This window comes from Gracilinanus agilis, chromosome 1 (assembly GCF_016433145.1).
Source record: "Gracilinanus agilis isolate LMUSP501 chromosome 1, AgileGrace, whole genome shotgun sequence".
Classification (NCBI taxonomy): Eukaryota; Metazoa; Chordata; class Mammalia; order Didelphimorphia; family Didelphidae; genus Gracilinanus; species Gracilinanus agilis.
In genome coordinates, this window is record NC_058130.1 from 207,630,721 (window position 1) to 207,651,978 (window position 21,258).

General features: G+C 34.8%; 1 protein-coding gene across 1 annotated transcript in view; it reads right to left on the reverse strand.

The window, feature by feature from the left end:
- Nucleotides 1-21,258, reverse strand: part of SDK1 (sidekick cell adhesion molecule 1) — a 1,179,904-nt gene that overhangs the window by 519,525 nt on the left and 639,121 nt on the right. The window contains 1 exon segment of the mRNA XM_044659951.1: nt 2,604-2,737. Within this exon segment, the coding sequence (XP_044515886.1) occupies nt 2,604-2,737 (134 nt within the window).

A 21,258-nucleotide genomic window follows, 5' to 3' on the forward strand; every position in this document is an offset into this window, starting at 1 on the left:
ATGTCTTACTAGCATTATGAATAGGTCTTGAGAATATCTAATTTACTAATAAACCTAGTAAGATTCAATATTTCATGACTTAAGAAAAGCTCTGGTGGTTAAGGTATAAGATTTCAATTTTAATTCTATGGTAGAGTGGATAAATTCCTTCTAGGAAGTACTGCTTTGAAATGGGATGTGGGGTAAAAATGTAAAACTATGATGGCCCATGAAAATTTATCAAGAACTCTGTTCTTGGAGTTTTTTAAAATTAATTTATAAGAAGGAAAAAAATTTAATTAATTTATAGGAAGAAAAATACCTAGATGTGGTTATACACTGAGCCAATACCTATAAATGAATAACAAATTTATTCATCTTCTCTTTTTCTCCTTATTTCTAGCTTTTTTGGGCATTGCATTGCTTATTACCACCTCTTCCAGGTTGTGGGCATATGAAGTATTTGGAAACCAAGCACAATTCAGTTAATTAAAATATTTATAAGCAGCATCTGGTCTACTTTCTGGATACTTTCAAACCACATAAACTATTGCCTGAAATTAGATGTTAAAATTTCTATAGATTTCAATCAATTCTACTTACAGACTTCATGATGTTAGATCCTTGAGGTCTCAAAATAATAAATTTTTTATTTAAAATTGTCTCTTATTAATTTATAGACTCTAAGCATATAGGAATCCACCAAGCACACTAATAACTGATATTAATTAGAAGCTTCTTAAATTTATTTTCTTTATTTTCTTCTTCTTCTATAATGAAGTCAATCTCTTTTTTCATTTTTTAAAATTTAACCCTACTTGACTAGTTATCTTTCTTAGCTCTATTCTGTAGCTCTTTCAGAGAATAGCCAATTAAGTCTAAGTAGAACTAGTAATTATATTTGTAAAATCTGAAACCAAATATCAAGACAATGATCCAGCTTATACGTGTTTTACTTAATATAATAACATCATTTCTTCATTGTTATTTTGGGATTTTTTTCTTTAAATAATAATCGATTTTAGCATAATTCTACCTTCCTGTATATATTTACATCTGTATGCCCCATGCATCGAATTTTTTGAGAATCCTAGAAACAATCAATGGGTCTAAATCTCTGAGACAGTGAAAATTCCAGAACCTGAGTTAAAGCATAAAAAACAAACATTTTTGTCCCCAGACTAACACATGCTCCTATTGTCGGGACAGTTGGATTGCTTTCTGTGAATGTTTTGGATCTGGATCTGTGATCTTATCAATGTAGGAAGGTCCCTGAGTGGCCACGGACACAGTGGCTATGGCTAGAGATCTGCACTCATTGGTCTTCAAGAGATGCTTGAGGTAGCAAGAGGTGTCAGGGGCAGAACTTGGACTCAAATCTTCATGATTCCAATGCCAGCCTTCTTTGTGCCACAAGACACTCTCTCTTCTTTCCCTAAGATGATATAATGTTGTTGGGTCCAGAAGAATTGAGGAAGCCAAGGATAATGAAAAGGGATATACAGGTTACTCTTGGGGACACACAATGGATAGAATGGAATTGCTCAAATCCATGTCTGTTGACCCTTTGGTTTCCATTTTCCCCTCTTGCACAAACTCCTTAAATAAAATATAATCCTTCTTTCATAATTTTCCAAAACAAAAGGAAAAATTATTTAAGTAAAAAACCCCATATCTAGCCAATCCCATGAATGAGGCTAGATCATTTCCCTTTTGACCACATTACATAGCTTATTCCTTTTTTTTTTTTTTGAGACTGATAGTCCTTATAGCTAACTCCTGCAATGTGATCATAATATTTTAAAATTTACTATTCATTATCACAGTTTCCTAAACTGTGCTTATTCAACATCATTGGTATGTTTTATACCCTGATGACATCAGAGTATCTGAATATTAAAAACTAGGATATATAAAAACTTGGTGACCAACTATAGGCTTTTTTGATGCATAAACAAATCTTAATATACAAAGTCATAGCCAATGAGCTGCCTCAGTATTCAGCATCCTTTTCTTCTCTATTAGAATCTGCTATTCACCACTGAGATTAAGCTCATAAGCTTTCTTTTAGAGGTTAAAATTTTAAAGTGAATTTCCTTGATAAATTGAAATTGTAATGAAGATCTCTCATGAATCATATTATAGCATAATTAAGGTGAGTGATGGAGAATATTACTTTTTATCAGGTATAGAAATGAGTTTGTTATTATATACATTTAGTGCAGTTTATTTCTTAAGGATTTTCTAGCAGGGACAGATAGACATAACTGTCTTAGCTCTTCTATTCCTAAATGAGACTCATGAATACAATTTTGCTTAGTGGAAAAAATATTTTTAAAAGGAAAAGACTCTGTACAAATTTGTAAAAGCAAAGGCATAAAACTTCATATAATTAAAAGAACTTTCATTCACAAATATTATATATGTCAACATTTCCTGACATAACCAAATATTATTTTTAAAGAAAGTTAAAAGTTAAAGTTCAATTCACATACTTTTAGTATTTGATAAATGTAAGACAATCAGGTTAATTAAAGAAATGTCATATTATAACTACTGTTGATTAAATCAAGTTGTTTTCACTAGCATCATTCAAGCTTTCATTTAGCATTTTTAAAACTCACTTTCTATGCTCAAATAAGTGAATGGACTTGTCTTATTTTCTCCATTTTTTTCATTCACAGCCTGGACATAGTAACCTCCTGTATCACCTGCTGTTGTTGCCAAGATCACCAGCTGATTCTCCAGTGTTATAGCTCTGTTTAAAAAAAAAACAAAGGATAATATCAACTCACTGAAGAGAATTTCTCATTTTCTAAGGCAAAAGTATTTTTGTCATCTATACTGGAATACCCGAAAATTAAAAAAAAGGAGGGGGTAAGATAAGGAGACCTTGAGAGATAAAACAAATCTCTGGGCAGGCTTTAAGGAATTTTAGGTTGCTGAACAGTGATAAATACTTATAGAATAACACACAGCAGACTATAATACTTGGAAGATAAAAATTAGAAAAAATAATGGAGCCCTTTGGTTGGGTATCAATAACTGAGAACAGAAAGGGACATTTCAGTGATGTAATAAAATGAATTTCCTTTATGGGGCTCATCATTCATACTTCTAATAAAGAATCTCCCTTAAATTATTTCTCATTCTCATTTTTATTAGCTAGATCATAACTATTTAACTTTCTTTCTTCAAGCAAAACAAAAGTCTTCCCTATAAATCTGACACATACAAAATCTTCAACTTACATCAAAAGATCATATTTCTAATTCAATTCACTAAGTAGTGGTTATGCAAAAAGCATTCTGGTGGGTATTTTGGAAGCAAAGACAAAAGTACAACACTACCTGCAATCAAGAAGCTTAAATTCCCCTAGGGGAAACAACATGCACACAAAGAAGAAAATACAAGGTAATTTCACATAAGCATCAATTTGGGTGGGAGGTAGGGAGGAAATCAATGAAGGCTTCATGGAAGAAAGGACATTTGGGGTGAGCCTGAAATGAATGCTGATAAGGATACTGAGAGGTAGAGGGTGGAAGAGGGAATGCATTCCATTAAAAACACACACACACACACACACACATGCACACACACACACACACGCGTTTATTATGTCTACCATGTGCCATGTATTGTGTTAAGTGCAACAAAAAGGGGGGAAAGACAGCCTGCTCTGAAGGAGATTCCAATCTCTAGATATGGAGCAGAGTTTGTATGAATTAAAATACTAAGAGATGATGAATTGAATTCAAGAATAGTTTAGTAATTGACCGGAACACAGAGTACAATGAAAGACAGAAATATTAAATATGAAAAGATGGGCAGAAGCCAGATAAGGTAGGAAGTGCTTTAAATTCAAGACTGAGGTGTTTATAGTTTATCCTCGAGGAGAGAATGATCCATTTAAGATTCTGGAGTCAAGGGGTGGCATGGTCAAGTCTGTACCTTTGGAATATTGTTTTAGGAGCTATGTTGACTCCAAGAACGAAGGTAAGGGTTTAAAAAGAAAAAAAAGAATTTTGTAAATTTGCACCCTAATACAAATATCAATAGTATGGAAATAGGTCTTGATCAATATCACATGTAAAACCCAGTGGAACTGCACAGCGGCTATTGGAAGGGAGGTGGCGAGAGAGGAGGAAAAGAACATGAATCTTGTAACCATAGAAAAATATCCTAAATTTATTAAATAAAAATTTCAAAGAAAAAAAAGAATTTTGTAAATTTTAGATACTTACATAAATTAGTTATTGTCATTTCAGGTATTCATTAACCCTTTTAACACCAGAATTCTATATTGTCAAAAATGTACTACAGCCTTCAAGGTATACAACTCTGAATGAAAGGTAGGGCTGCTTTGCTCCTGTTTGATTTCTGTGATATTTTTTCCTAGTTTAAATATACATACATAATTTATTTGACATACATATAATATGGACATGTTGATATACATATTTATATGTGTATTTATATGACTATATATGATAAATCACTTGTAGTATATTTAGTGAGTAAAATGCACATTTTCTGAATCATAGGATGCCCTTTGGTATCACTAATTTTAAAAGGATTACTCTTCTACCACTTACCAATATTTAATTTACTATTTTTTCTCTTAAGAAATATTTTGCTCACCCTAGATAACCACAGATTCAATTTTTGGATAAAGGAACATTTCTCTTCTTGTGCATAATCTAGAAAAGAATAAAGTTAGGAAGACTTTAAGTACTCTGAGTGGGCATCCTATAGTGTACTAATGGGAGCATTTGGAAAAGAGTAACAAGGAATGGGTAAGTATGGGTTAGCTTCTGCTCTGTGGGAGGGGGCTTTCAAATAAATGAGATCAAAGATCCATTTGAGAACTAAGCATATTTGGTTTTTATATTTCCAGGATTTCATCATTTATCCCTTTTTCCATTAACACGGACAAAGCTCTAATGCAAGTCTTTTTCACCTTTCACCTGAATTATCACAACAGCCTCCTACACATCCACTCTACCTCAAATTTCTATCATCTCCAATCCATATTTCACAAAGCTGTCAAGGAGAATTCACTCAAGAGTAAGTTTGACCATAGCCTAACCCTGTTCTAGAAGCTCTAATGTTCTTCTTTCACCTCTAGGATAAAATACAAACTCCTTTCTGGCATTGAAAGGCCTTCCTAATCCAGCATGAGTATAATTTTCTTTAAAAATATTTTTAATTTAATTAATTTAGAATATTTTTCCATGGTTACACGATTCATATTCTTTCCTTCCCTTTCTCTCTCCACCCTCCCAGAGTCAACGAGCAATTCTACTGAGTTTTACATGTATCATTGATCAAGACCTATTTCCATATTATCAATATTTGCAATAAAGTGATCATTTAAAGTCAAAATCCCCAATCATATCCTCATCGAGCCATATGATCGAATATGTTTTTCTTCTGTGTTTCTACTCCCACAGTTCTTTCTCTGGATGTGATACCATTCTTTCTCATAAGTTCCTCAGAATTGTCCTGGGTCATTGCATTGCTGCTGGTAGAGAAGTCCATTACGTTCGATTGTACCACAGTGTATCAATTTCCTGGTTCTGCTCCTTTTACTCTGCATCAATTACTGGGAGTCTTTCCAGTTCACATGGAATTCCTCCAGTTCATTATTCCTTTCAGCACAATTGTATTCCATCACCATCAGATACCATAATTTGTTCAGCCATTCCTCAATCAATGGACACCCCCTCATTTTCCAATTTTTTACCACCACAAAGAGTATGGCTATGGATATTTTTGTACATGTATTTTTCTCTATTATCTTTTTGGGTACAAATACAGCAGTGGTATTGTTAGATCAAAGGGCAGGCAGTCTTTTAAAGCCCTTTGGGCACAATTCCAAATTGTCTTTCAGAATGGCTGGATAAATTCACAACTTTATCAGCAATGCATTATTGTCCCAATTATGCCACATCCCCTCCAACATTTATTACTTTCCTTTATTGTCATATTGGCCAATTTGATATGTGTGAGGTGGTACCTAAGAGTTGTTTTGATTTTCATTTCTCTCATTATAAGAGATTTAGAATACTTTTCATGTGCTTATTGATAGTTTTGATTTCTTTATCTTAAAACTGCCTATTCATGTTCCTTTCCCATTTATCAAAAGAGGAATGGCTTGATTTTTTGTACAATTGCTTTAGTTCCTTATAAATTTGAGAAATTAGACCTTTGTAAGAGGTTTCTATTATAAAGATTTGTTCCCAATTTGTTGCTTCCTTTTTTTTTGGTTGCATTGGTTTTATTTGTACAAAACCTTTTTAATTTAATGTAATAAAAATTATTCATTTTATATTCTGTAATATTCTCTTTCTCTTGCTTAGTCTTAAATTCTTTCCTTTCCCATAGATCTGACAGGTGTACTATTCTATGTTCACCTAATTTCTTATAATTTCCTTCTTTATATTTAATTCATGTACCCATTCTGAATTTATTTTGGTGTAGAGTATGAGATGCTGATCTAAACCTAATCTTTCCCATGCTATTTTCCAATTTTCCCAGCAGTTTTTGTCAAATAGTGGGGTTTTGACCCATAATCTGGGACTTGGGGGTTTACTGTACAATCTCTTGCTGAGGACATTTACCCCAAGTCTATTCCACTGATCCTCCCTTATGTTTCTTAGACAGTGCCATATTGTTTTGATAATCACTGCTTTATAGTACAGTTTAAGATCTGGTACTGCTAGGCCCCCATCCTTCACATTTTTTTCATTCGTTCCCTTGATATTCTTGATCTTTTGTTCTTCCATATGAATTTTGTTATAATTTTTTCTAATTCAATAAAAAAGTTTCTTGGTAGTTTAATAGTTATGGCACTGAATAAGTAAATTAATTTGGGTAGGATTGTCATTTTTATTATATTAGCTCATCCTACCCATGAGCAATTAAGGCTTTTTTTCCCCAATTATTTAGATCTAGTTTTAATTGTGTGGAAAGTGTTTTGTAGTTGTGTTCATGTAATTCCTGTGTTTTTCCTGGCAAATAGACTCCTAATATTTTATATTGTATAGGGAAATTTTAAATGGAATTTCTCTTTCTAAATCTTGCTGCTTAGTTGTGTTGGAAATATATAGAAATGCTGATTATTTATGTGGGTTTATTTTGTATCCTGCAACTTTGCTAAAGTTGTTAATTATTTCCACTAGCTTTTTAGTTGATTCTCTAGGATTCTTTAAGTAGACCATCATATCATTCTTCAAAGACTGATAGTTTAATCTCTCATTGACTACTTTAATCCCTTTGATTTCTTTTTTTCTCTAATAGCTACCACTAGTATTTCTATTGCCATGTTAAATAACAGAGGTGATAATGGGCATCCTTGCTTCACTCCTCATCTTATTCGGAAGGCTTCTAACTTATCGCCATTGCAGATGATACTTGCTGAAGGTTTCAAATATATACTATTTATTATTTTTAGGAAAGGCCCTTCTATTCCTATACTTTCTAGTGTTTTCAATAGGAATGAGTGTTATATTTCCAGAAGAAAGTAAATATCATGAGGGCAGGGACTGATTCATTGTTGACTCTGTAACTCTAGTGTCTAGAACAGTATCTGACCTACAAGAGGCAATTCAGAAATATTTGTGGATTTTTTTAAAAAAAAAAACCTATCTTCTGTCTTTGAATCAATACTGTATGTATTGGTTCCAAGGCAGAAGAGCAGTAAAGGCTAGACAATGGGAGTTAAGTGACTTGTCTAGGATAACACAGCTAAGAAGTATCTGAGGGCACATTTGAACCCAGGACCTCATATCTCTAGGCTTGCCTCTCAAACCATTGAGCCCACCTAGCTGCTCCCTTTATGGATTTGTAATAAAAAAAAAGAATATGTGTTTTAAAAATAATACCAGTATAATCATGTCCCCCCACCCCAGTCATCTCTATTTTTTCTTATATTTAATACAAACACATAGCACATGAGAATCTTCAAAGTAGAACAGGAATAGAAGATATCATGAGGGAGCTGAAGGAGAGGCAGAGAAATGGGCTGGTCATGTGGAAAGGGTGAAATGGACAGTCTGAGTGCTCATTTGTATTCTTATGATGTGAAAATGAAGCAAGAAAGGTTGTCAACACATTGAGTGGACACCACATAATGTAATTAAGGGAAGAGTTAGACTAGACTCACAAAGAATGGACAAGCAGAAAAGGATTGGGGTCTGTACTGTGGGAAGGATCACTGAAATCAGTGAAAGGAACACCCATGTATATAATTGTTTCTGTATTTCCTTGGTTATCATTTTCTCCTCCCACTCAATTATTTGGTAACTTTCTGGTGCTAAACCTTTTCATGTTTAGCTAAGCTATTCCTCAATCAACAAAGACAATCAAAGCTAGATTCAAAACCATCTTGGAAGGATCTAGCACAGCTGCTGGGATAATTTACATTTAGTTAGTGCTATATAAATGCTGAGTATTATTATTTTTATTATTTTATATGCACTTATATGGGTTTATGTGTGTGTATATATATATATATATACATAAACCATTTTTCTTAAATGTCAATTTTATAATAAATACTTTAGAATCATATATTAATTCCTGAACCCAGCCAATGCATAATTAAAGATCAATTCTAGGCACTGGTTTTCTCTCTGGAATCTTCCCCATTAGCTCTTATTTTGATACTGAAGAATTCTAGTTGATGTTAGAATTAACACAAAAGCTATGGTCAGGAAGCAAAAAGAGTTCTTCAAGTTTTGTCTATTCTCATTTTTACATTTTATAGACAAAGAGATTGAGGCCATGAGGATTAAAGTGACTTTGCCCGAAATTACATAATTATTAAGTGGCAAGATCAAGACTTGAACCTAGGTCTTTAGATTCTAGTTCATCATACTCCGATGACTCATACTCAGATGACTCATATCATCAAAGCAGAAATTCCAATAACAAGTGATAAATACTCTACATAAGAGCTCCTTTTTCAGGGAGCAGGAGATCAGTAGAGGAGTGATCTATAAATTCAACTGGACAATAATTTCTAGTGTAGATCAGGACCCATGGGGTAAAATAATCTTCTTTCTTTTCATAGGGATTCATAGATAACTAAGAGGCTTCAGGTTTAAAGGTGTAAAATGTGTTTACCTAAAAAAAAGTGTTGTAGAATCCTTTGCTGATGACCTTTAGCTTCAGGTCTAGTCTATAGCTCCATATTCATTAAATATAACTCCCTTATCAGCAGGCAGCCTGTTAGTTTGTTAGAAAGACCTGGACCTGCATGGTCAGTCCCTGATGGAAGATACAGGAAAAGCAGAGTAACCTTCTTATGGCCAAGATCTGAGTACTGACCTCCCCTTTCGAAATCAATTCAGTACAATTCAATTTCAAAAAAACATTTATTAACTCTTTACTTTGTGTAAGGCACTATGCTTGGCCTTGTTGGTAAAAAGACAAACTGTCCCTGCCTTTAAGTTCCATGTAAAATGCTTGCTGGAATGGGAGTTCTGGTTTTTCATCTTTATATTCTTTTTATTTTATCATTAAAACTCTTACCTTTGGTCTTTGTATCAGTTCTAAGATAGAATACCAGCAAGGACTTGACAACTGGGGTTAAGTGACAAGCCCAAGTTCACATAGCTAGGAAGTGTCTGAGATCACATTTGAATCCAGATTCCTCTGACTCCAAGCCAGGCTCTCTATCCACAGTGCTACCTAGTTGTGCCTTAGTCTTTATATTCTTAACACCTAACAAAGTACCTAGCTCACAGCAAGGACTTGATAAGTGTCTACTGAATGGAATTCAGAGAACCTGACCTGAAGGAACTGATTTGAGATAAATTATGAAAGAAAATTGAGTGTCTTAGTATTGATTGAATGAGAGAGGTCAGAGAAGAAGGAGAGAGAAGGATGCTAATTTTTTTAGATTGGATGATTTAGAGAATTATAGGCTGATTCAGTAACCACTCTAAGCCTACAAAATATTCTGAAGAATCAGATAACAGTAGCAACTGAGGGTGATGAGGGAAAACTGATCTGAGATCTAAATTTACAATCCTGCAAAGGACAAAAAGGAAAGGGAGCTAAGGATTCAAGAGCAGAGGCTTCATGGAGTGGAGGACATGAGTTGAGCCTTAAAAGAAGACAGAAATGAGCAGGGAGCACCTTTGACATACATGTAGATGAACTGAGACAGGTGATGAATGTCAATGGTCTAATTTAGTTGGAATGGAGAATGCATGGAGGATACATATAAGTGGAATAAAACTAGACACACAGGTTGGAAATGAACTGTGGAATGCCTTAAATGCCAGACAAAGGACTCTATTATTTTTTTCTAGAAACAATAGAATCATAGATTTAGAGATAATGTCTATCAGGCAATAAACATTTATTAAGTTAGGCATTGCTAAGAAATAGGAATACAAAAATTAAAAAATAGCCCCTGCCATCAAGGAGTTTACATTTTAAAGGTGAAAAACAGCACACAAATGGAAACTGAAAAGTAAAGAGAGAGGGGAGGAGAGCACAAGAAAGGTACCAGTTATAGGGGTAAGGTGGAAAAATCAGGGATATTCCAAAATAGTACAGTCAGATGAGAAATAAGGACATGCTCTGAGCTGAGTCCCTTCCTTAAATGGAGGTTTGGGAGTTCATATCTCCACTCTCTAATCAGAGGAACAGAGGGTGGTGATGAAGTGGAGTGCCAAGGCGGATGGGATCCTGCAGGGTGATGAGATTTTCCCAGTAATGAGCTTCCTTTGGCACAAAGGAAAAGTCAGAGAAGTTCCAAAGTAGTGCAGCCAGGTAAGAAATGAAGAGAGACCTTAGAGGCTTTGAGTCAAACCTCTCATTTTACATATGGGGAACTGGGTCCAAGAGATATTAAGTGACTTGCTATATAGGTCATGTAGGTAGTAGATATGAGCTAGGATTTGAACCCAGGTTCTTTTCCTGTAAGTCCTATTTATCCTATGTGATACTGCAAACAATAGGATGCCACTAAGATATTTGAGGTGGGTAATGTCATGGTCAGAGTAAAAATATTTTGGCAGCTGTGTAGAAAATACATTATAGCATGAAGTCAATGGAAACAAGGAAATCAATCAAGAGGCTATTTACAATAGTCAGTGGGAAAGGTGATCTGAACTGGGATATATGGTGTATAAGTAAAGAGGACAGATGTGAAAGATGTGGAAGTAGAACCAACTGGACCTAGCAACTGATTGAATCTGGGACAAGAGGGCGAGGGAAGTGTCAAGGATTACATTAAGGTTAGGAAGCTGTACTCTTGAGAAGCTGGCATCTTCTAGCATCAGAAAAAGAATGTCTGCAGGAAAGGTAGGCATGTGGGAAAATAATAGCAAATTCTATTTTGGATAGGCTGATTTTGAGGAGCTGCAGAGACATAAAGGTGGAGATGTCCACAGCAGTTAGAGATGCAATGAGAGATGAGCTCTAAGAGAGCCTTGGTTTTTAGTCATATCTGACTCTTTGTGACCCCATGGACCATTGTTATCCATGGGGTTTTCTTGGCAAGGACCCTGGAGTGATTTGCCATTTTCTTCTCCAGAGGATCCAATGGATCCTTTTGTCAGGCAATCAGAATTAAAGTGACTTGCCCAGGATCACATAGCTAAGAAGTATCTGAGACTGGATTTGAACCCAAGTCTTCCTGATACCAGGCCTAGCACTTTATTCCAAGGCACCCAGTTGCCTTCTAGGCATACAGAGGATAAGTGACTTATCTAAGGTCATACAGCTAAGAAGTGCTTAAAGCTGAATTTGAACTCAGAACTCCTGACTAAATGCCTAGTGCTTTTTTTTTCCGCCCTTATCTTCCATCTTAAAATCAATATTGTATGTTGATTCTAAGGCAGAAGAGTGGTAAGGGCCAGGAGTAGAGGGTTAATGACCTGTCCAGGGTCACACAACTAGGAATTGTCTGAGGCTAGATTTGAACCAGGACATTCCATCTCTAGACCTGGTTCTCAATTCACTGAGCCACTTAACTGACCCTAAGGCCTAGCACTCTTAACCACTGAGCCACAGCTGCCTCAGAAAGAGGCTAGTAATAGGTAAAACAGGAAAATCTTTCATATAAAGATAATAATTGAACCCATGAAAATGAAGGAGATCCCTGAGGAAGGGGCTATAAAAAAAGAAGATCCATGACAATGCCTGAAGGATAACCAAGATGAATGTAGAACCTCTACAGGAAGAAAAAGAAGAGGTACAGGCAGAAATTGTATTGGGACAAAGCAGAGGCCTGGGCACATTAGGAGGAGCAATCAAAGGATTTCTCAAGGGGTATTGTGGTTGTCTTGGATGTCAAAGTACATCAACAAGAAGACATTCTCAACAGGTGACTGGCAGATGTGTTACCAGAGAAAAGCAGAGCCAGTCATATGTAGGATTAGAAGGAACAATGGGGAATAACTAACTCTTAAGAAGACATTTTAGAACTTGTTTAAAAGACTCTCAGATCTAGAACCTCAGCATTATTCTAGACTCTTCATTGTTGTCATCAGTTTTTTGTTTTTCAATCATGCTCGACTCACTGCTTTGGGATTTTCTTGGCAGAGATATGGGAGCAGTTTGCCATTTCCTTCTCCAACCCATTTTACAGATGAGAAACTGAGGCAAACAGGAATAAATGACTTGTCTAGGGCAACATTGCTAGTGTCCAGCAGGATTTGAACTCAGGAAGATAATTTTTCTTAGTTCAGGCCCAACCTTCTCTGTACTACACCACTGAGTTGGGTTCATTCTCCCTTCTATATATCATATTAGCTTCCAATCTTACAGTTTGTTCCTCCTCAACATTTCTCACATCCAACCCTTTCTTGCTACTCAACAACTACCACCTCAGTTGGGGTCCTACCACTTTTTGTCTGGTCAATCAAATGATCTCCCAAATGGTTTCTATGTCTCAAGCCTCCCCCCACTCTGATCCAGCCTCTCTAGAGCTGCTGAAGAGATTTTCCTGAAATTTAGATCCCACCATGTCACTCCCTCACCCAATAAACTCCACTGGCTCCTTATTGACACTAGGATTAAATATAAATTTCTCTGTGGGCTTTTAAAGCCCTTTACAATTTGGTTCCCATCTATCTTAAAAGCTTTAATTGTATATCATTCCCCCTCCCCCATTCTCTAGTCCAGCCAAACTGGCCTCCTCCTCCCTGTAATTCATCTCCCAGGCAAAGGGCATCCTCAATTGGGCCAGAGTGTCAACCTCTTTTTACTAGATGAAGCTAAAACTCTACCTTCTACATGAAGACTAATACACTTTGTATACTCCCTCCTTTTTACCTTATATTTTCTACCACATAATTGTTCTTTCTACAGAAATTTTGTACATAATTGTATGTGAACATGTTGCATCTCTAGATCGAATATTACTTCTTGTGAAATGTATATTGGATGATTTTCTTTTTTTCTTTAAATAAAATTTCTTTTTGATGGATTATAACCATCAGGTTTGCAAATGGTGACTTGGTTCCCACTAAAGATTTTCATGGGCTTCTGGATAAGAACTCAGTCCAAAAGTATGATACTCTGTAGAAGTAACCAAGGCACCTATCCCCTGGAAGTCTCTGACACACGGCTCATATGAACTCATATGCTAAATAAACCTACAGAGTTGTTATATTACTGTAATACCCATAATCACCTTTACTGCTACAGCTAATCCTTTTCTACACTAAGTAAGTGGATTTGTTATAGGTGACAACAAATTGCTCCTGCTTTGAAGACAAAAAAAGGCAACTGGTGAATGAAGAAGTCCATAAACAAGATTCCCAAACTACAAACTACCTGGAAGAATGAATATTTCTATAGCAGATCCTAGTAGTCACTATAAGTTAACTAGGAAGAGCCACAACCTTTATTCACCTTAAAAGTGATCCTTGATTGAGTTCCTCTATCTACATATTTTTTAAAAACTTTTATTGCTGCTTTTTTTTAATTGAAGACATTTTCTAACTTCCCCTCTCTTGTATAGAACACCTTTACCTCAACGCAGAAACTTTGCTAGAAAGACAGTCAGCACACAGTGACACAGAGACTCAAGTTTGATGGTGAAGGAAATGATCAGTACCCCTATGTTTCACACCTTCTTACTCAGGGAAGGTGGATCTTTCACCTAATTCTTCCTCCATTCAGCCAATTGTTCTTTTTTTGTTGTTGTTAAATCTTCACCTTCTATTTTAGAATCGATACTAAGCATTGATTCTAAAGGAGAAGAGCAATAAGGGCTAGGCAACTGGAGTAGAGGGAGGTAGGTGACTTGCCCAGGGTCACACAACTAGAAAGGGTCTGAGGGCAGATTTGAACCCAAGTCTTCCTAACTCCAGGCTTGGCACTCTATCCACTAAAGGCTGTATTTCCAACATAGGAAACAATTCAAGTACTAAGGACACAATAATCCTTTGCACATTCAGTGCAGGGCAGCATTGTCAACTACCTTGAAGTTTCTTAGTTTATATTTTGCATGTAATACATCAGTTTTACCATTGACTAAACTAGAGAACAGAGATAAAACATTCTTACATCCCCTCAGTAGAAATACCATGATGTTGACAAAATGTAATTTATTTTGCTTTACATAATTTTTCAATTTATTCCTTCTAAGTATAACCCATTTCTTTAGATCTCTTCTTATCCTGCTAAAAGGTATTTAACCAAAGCCTAGAGTATTTATAAATTCTAATAACAATGCTTCTCAGTATGTGAGAAAGGCTCTGTTTACATCTCAGTAAAAAGGAAAGAGAATGCTTTTGTTCATATCTCAAGAGAAAAAGAACAATGTGCACAGGGGGGATTAGAGGTCAATCCTGTCCTTTATCATCAATCTTCTGGGAAAAGGATATATGCAAGGTCTTCCATTGAATAGGAACTGGGTCTTGTCACTTCAATGGTACTGGGAACATTCCACTAAGGAAACTCCATTGACCAGTGAAAATTGGCATATGCTCAACAACGTACAGTCTTGGGGTGCCTTCAGCAATGAAGGGTTAAGAGACTTACAGGCAGATAATGAATATATGTCAAAGATATGATCTGAACCTAAGCCTTCTTGGTTTCAAGACCAGTTTTCTATTATATACTTCATTTCTCCACATATTAGGTATCTCATAAACTTGTTGAATTGAATCAAATTGAAAGGAAAAGGTAATTTAAATTGCTTTATCTATACCAGAAATTCTCAACTTATTTGTCATAAACCCTTTTGGCAGTCTGATGAAGCAAACCTGTGTATCTCTCATGAAAAGGTTATTAAATTCATAAAATAAATACAAAGGTTTACAAGAGAAACAAATGTTAGTGAAATGGTGTTAGCAAAATGTTTTTTTAGAAACAACAAGTTATTGGATCATGAGTTAAGAACCTTTGATTTATAGGAAAGAAGGAAAACATCATGATGATGATGATGATGATGATGATGATGATGATGATGTGTAAGAATATTTTAAATGCAAGAGACACCAGTTAATTGTTTTTAATGCTGAAGTAGATCCAAACTAAAGGAAACTGGCTTAAACAAACATAGAAAATACAAATATTTTGGTTATATGAGAATGATTGTGAGAAATAGCGGTGGCTATGGTAGTGGACTTGAAGTCTGAAAAATGCGAATTCATATCCTGTCTGAGACACATAATATTTGTGTCGCTGGGTGAGTCACTTAACATTTCAATCTCAGTTTTCTCACCTGTAAAATGGGGATAATAATAGCACCTACTTCACAGGGTTGTTGTGAGAATCAAATGAGATAAAATATGTCAAATGAGATCAAATAGTGATTTGCAAACCTTAAAAAGGTATACAAAGGTTAGCTATGATTATGAAGGACAAAGGCTTAATGTGTTTGGCAAGTTAATTTTCCAAATTACTTTCCTATCAGGTTTCTTGAATTTGTTCCTCAATACCATCTTGATAAGAAGGGATACTATTAATATCTGCATTTCCTAGATGAGGAAAGTAAGCACAAAGTATTATATGAGGGGGTAGCTTAATCTGCCAAGAGTCACGATTGACATCAGGCTGTGTTTTGGGGAGAGGAAAGTTAATATTACTGTAATTGTGAATGCCCAGGAGACGTCTCTCTCCAATAGTCACTGCAGTTCTTAAGGCTATAGTCCTGATATCTACATTCTTTACTCAGTGATTGGTTAGAGAGCAGTGATTAACTCTTTTTAGCAGTTAAAGATGTGGAGAGAAAAGCAGGTGCCATAGTGACTCTGAGCCAAGCAACCAGGTTAGGGGGTCCTAACCTTACTGTGTTTGTTAGGAACCCCTTGGCCAGTTCAATGAAACTTATGTCCATTTCCTTCTAAGAATAATATTTAAAAATACACAAAGTAAAAGATATGAGATTAAAATGGAAACCAATTATAATAATTTTTAAAAGAAATCTGCTTGTGAACACCAAGTTAAGAACCCTTTATAGGACAGGGAAGATTTCTCATCAGACTTGTTAAGAGTGGTCATAAGATTGAAAGATGGAATACCAGAGGGCCAGCAGAAAAAAATAAATTAGTTCTTTGATGCTTGCTGTAAAAAATGATGTCACTTTATTCCTGATGTATTCTCAGAGTCTTTTTTAAAAAGGCAGACTAAAAACTAATGATCATCATGACTGAATATTGTTTTGGGCAATTTAAAAACAAATAAGAGGAGTGTCTTTCACAGTGGTATTAATTATGTGCAGCAAATTCTGTATTTGAGTATCTATGCAAACAAATTTTCCCTAAAGTAAACTCTGTACACATAATATCTGAAAGCATAATTCATATTCATGGTTTTCCTACTAAAAATGTAAAAGTAGTTTTGATTAGTTTCAATTGACTTTAAAGTGTATTTTCAAAACTCAGATGTGTAAAAAAAATACTGAACCTTAGTTTCCAAGCGAACATTTTTAATAGAGACATTTAAAAAATTCTCTTCTTTATTAAACAACTTTTTAATGATGTTAGTTCTAACACTTAGTGTTCTGAGTATAATCTGGATCCCAAGCCACTCAGTTTAAAAGCAAGTTCAAGGCAGACAGCTTTGAAATTGATGAACTTTCCTTAGTTGTATAATTGCATGAACTGAAATTACTTCCAAGAAGTTTATGGCAATAATGAGCCCCTGGATACTCAATAAATGTTAAGGTCCTAGAGTGACATGTTTATTTAGGCTGATGGTAAAAAGCTTGTTACTAATACTGACCATTTGGTTTGCTTTCAGCCAAGTTAATTTTTAAAGCAAGTAGACAAATTTCAATCTACAGATTTATGGATTAGGCAGCAGTTAACTCCTGGTTAAATTGGGATACTGAACTTCCACTTTATTACACAAGAAAAACAGTGAAGAGCAGAATTTTTCTGAGAACTGTAATGTAAAATCCAGGGATATGAAGATATAGCTGAAATTCCTAAGTTTCAGAGAAGGTGAAGGGGAAAGAAAGATGAATTAGAAGGGAGAAAAATGTAAGTAAAGTCATATTGCAGAGTCCTGATAAAAGAGTAAAAAGTTTAGTCATTATCTTAACCCAGTTATTGCCAAATATTTTAAACTCAGTCTATTGAGGAATTTTCCCTATCCTGTGGGAAAGATAACTTTAATTTCAATTCTCCTTTGGGAATCAGTAATGTAGGAAAGAGGATAAAAAAATGTGTGTACTTTCATGCTTTGCCTAGGGGCATCTACTCAGACATATTTCACTTAAAACAATCTCTAAGTTCTAAGCAAATTGAACTAGTAGCTATTGCTTGAATTCCTCTCATCATCTTCCCTCAACTCTGAAGTTTACTGCCTCTCAGAGCTGGAAGCCACTATCATCTGTTGAGATCCTTTTCTTCCTTCAGAGAAACCTTCCCTGATCCCTTCAGTTAAAAAAGAAATACTTTGCTAACTTCTCATAGTACTTTGGGCTTTTTATTTGCATTTGTCACATTCAATCTAATATCATACTTAGAATCAGATGATCATAGAATCATTGTTTGAACCTTAGAGATTGTCTAGTCCATTGATGGGCAAACTTTTTAAAGAGGGGGCCAAAGGAAAGAAAATGCTCATCTGTCAATCTGTTTCTAAGGCAACTCTTGAAGTTTCATTGTTTTGTATCCTACTCATTGTATTCGTCAGATTAGGAATAAAGTTGCATCTGGATAGAATATTTCAGGGGGCCGCATCTGGCCTGCGAGCTGTAGTTTGCCCATCACTGGTCTAGTCTAACACCCCTCACTTTACAGATAAAGAAATGAGGCACTATAGAGGGTGAATGACTTGCCTAGGTCACACAGATACTTAAGTTTCAGATCAGAAATTTGAAGCCAGGTCCTCTGATTTCAAATCTTCCATCTTTTTTTGTATTTATCTCCTAGGCACCCCTCTATGTCCCAGGAACTTTTTCAATTGCTGACAGTATTGTTCTTATTTATATCAATAGCAGCTAACACAATGTCTAATATATAGTAGATGAGGTGCCTGGAGCATTCAAGAGATTAAAATAAAAAGCAGAAAGTTCCATATATGGCCACAGAATCCATATGACAGTGGATAATCTGCCAGTATTTAAAGTGACATAAAAGAACTTAAAGCATATGTATTTGACTCTTCTGTGTGTTACAAAGCAACTACTGTTATATTTTCCTTGTAATCTCTATACCGCATTCTACAAAATAATTTCTAATTTCATCAGTGTAGGAGACTCCTAGTTACATCAAAGACTTAACAGGTAAGCTGTAGGGGTTTGTTTGAGGGTCATAGAGGTAGAATAACCTACAGAGTACTAGAGTTGGGATACATTAAAAGTGAGGTTTGAAACCAGGTCTTTGTGATTCCAAGTCCAGCATTCTATCTCCCATACCAACACATTCATTAATTTCACCTATGAGGGGTGTTCTTACATTAGTAGAGAGGGTATTCATATATCAGACTTCTTCGGCTTTAGATTCACAAGCACAAGCCCAATTTAAGTAAAGGATCTCAGAAATGAGTTTTAAATGATTTCTTCCCCTTGTGCCAATAAAGTTACATTGATGATAAAGATGACACATAGGTGATTTGAAAATAATGTTAACTTTCATGTGACAGTATTTAAAATAGTCCAAATTATTATGAAGATACATTTTCTACAGGGAAAGTGTTTCTTAAATTAAAGAGGCAATGTGGTATAGGGCCAGGGTTAGGATGGAAGACGGAACTAGATTTGGAATTAAAAAAACCCAAGTTCAAATATTGCTTCTTGTCACTATCTATGTACCTTGAGGCAAGTCACTTATCATCACATTTTCCCTATCTGTAAAATATGGGGATTAAAGGAGAAGTTCTTTAATGGTCCTTCAAGTTATAAATAAAGAATCCTAGGATTTGTGTACAGTATTCTATTAAATATAGAGCAAATTCTGTTTTGTGATTAAAATGAAACATATAATTAATAGTGCATTTGAGAGTATTTCTTCATACCACAGAGACCAAGGATAGCCATCTTAGGTGAGTCATAAAGGGATAAGCCAATTATACATGCATAGTTTATTAAATTGTTTTGTAAATAAGACTAGAATATCTAGAAATTACAGGAATGGTTCATTTAGTGTGGTATATTATAGTGGCAGGTAATATAGTCATAATTATAATAAAAATGTTCTTTATTCACCAATCTCAAATATTTGCTGGTATTTTAATTCAGAGACTGCTGAATAAACAATTGATGTTAGATCATTAATTTATCAGCATAATAAATCAAAACTATAGACTGATCTGGTTCAGCTTCTATTTTAAAACAAAGTCATATGTTCACAAGCCAGAATACAACATTTTAGTGAAAAGGCCTTAGAAGAAGTTTATTTTCTACTATTATTATCTAGTTATACAAACATAAAAAGCTACTTTACAAGACTTTAATGACAGGAAAGTTTCTGGGCTCTTTTGCCAATAAATCTCCTCTAGAACTGATACTTCCTATGAACAGTCATGTACAAGAAATGAAGCAATTACAGGGCACCTATAGTTATAATAGTTAAGGGATTACATTACAGGAAATCTACTCTATAGAAAATATCTAACTATATTACAATGAAATAAATAGATTTTTTTAATAGCCAATTGCCCTAATTTTTCTACTTCTTGTTGCAAGTCATTTTGTCTACTTCTATTTATTCAAGGATATTTTCTTATAATAGCATATTTTTCTAGAACTTGACCAAATCTCAATAATAATTGTTATCGTTATCTTGTTCATAATAATTGGGTTTAGAGAGCTGTGGGTGGATCTTAAACCTAAGCATAATCTTAAACCTAAGTATAATAGAAGATATTGACCAATTTTCCAGTGGGCACAGAACAAAAGAGAAAATAGAATATAAGAACAGAAAGAAGTTTTTTTCTGAGAGTACATATTGCAAAACACTGAAACTTGTCATTAAAGTTGAAATCTTTTTTTTTTCCAAAGAGATTAAAAAAGAAGAAGAAAATTCAAAAAGCTTAAATATGTCCTGCCAGGAAGCAGGGAGATTAACTAATTGACCTCTCATGGTCCCTTCCTTTCCGGTTGATTCTCTGATAAGAGGTTCCTAAAAACAGTTAAGGTTTCCTTTCATTTAGTAATATTTTATACATAATTCAGTAGTTCAAGATAATTCAGTGTAACAAACATATATTAAGCTCGTACTGTGTGTAAGGCACAGTGCAAGGTGCCAGGTATAGAAAGACAATAATGGAGCAGTTTCTACCCTCTAAGAACTTACCTTCTAGTAAGAAAATACAACATGTAACCAAGTTAGGGTGTCGATGGTTTTAAAAGAATATATAAATATAAATTAATCTATGAGAAACCAGTAGGTGTTTTGGGTAACTGCCACTCAAAGCTGACAGCCAAGCTTATACATTTTTATTCCATTCCATAAATTACTTCATTACAGTTCAGAGGGAGAGAGTAGAGGAGAGAAATGGGAAGGAGGAGGAAGAAAAAAGGGGGAAAGGGCCCAAGATAGATAAATAGGCAGAAAGACAGAGACAATGAAAAGATCAAAATAATTCGTTTTAAACAGTTCAATCCCAAATGACATTCTTTTATAATCTCTTAGTGACTGGCTAACTATAGGCATATAAAGGCAATAATGATCAGAAAAGATATTTTTTGACAAATTATAAGGAATATCAATAACAGGCTAATGAGAGATTGGCTATACACACAAGCAAACAAGGTCATTGTATAGAAACAAGAATATGGCAAGAATTTCCCTGCCTTGACACAGTGTGTATATATATAATATATATATATATATATATATATATATATATATA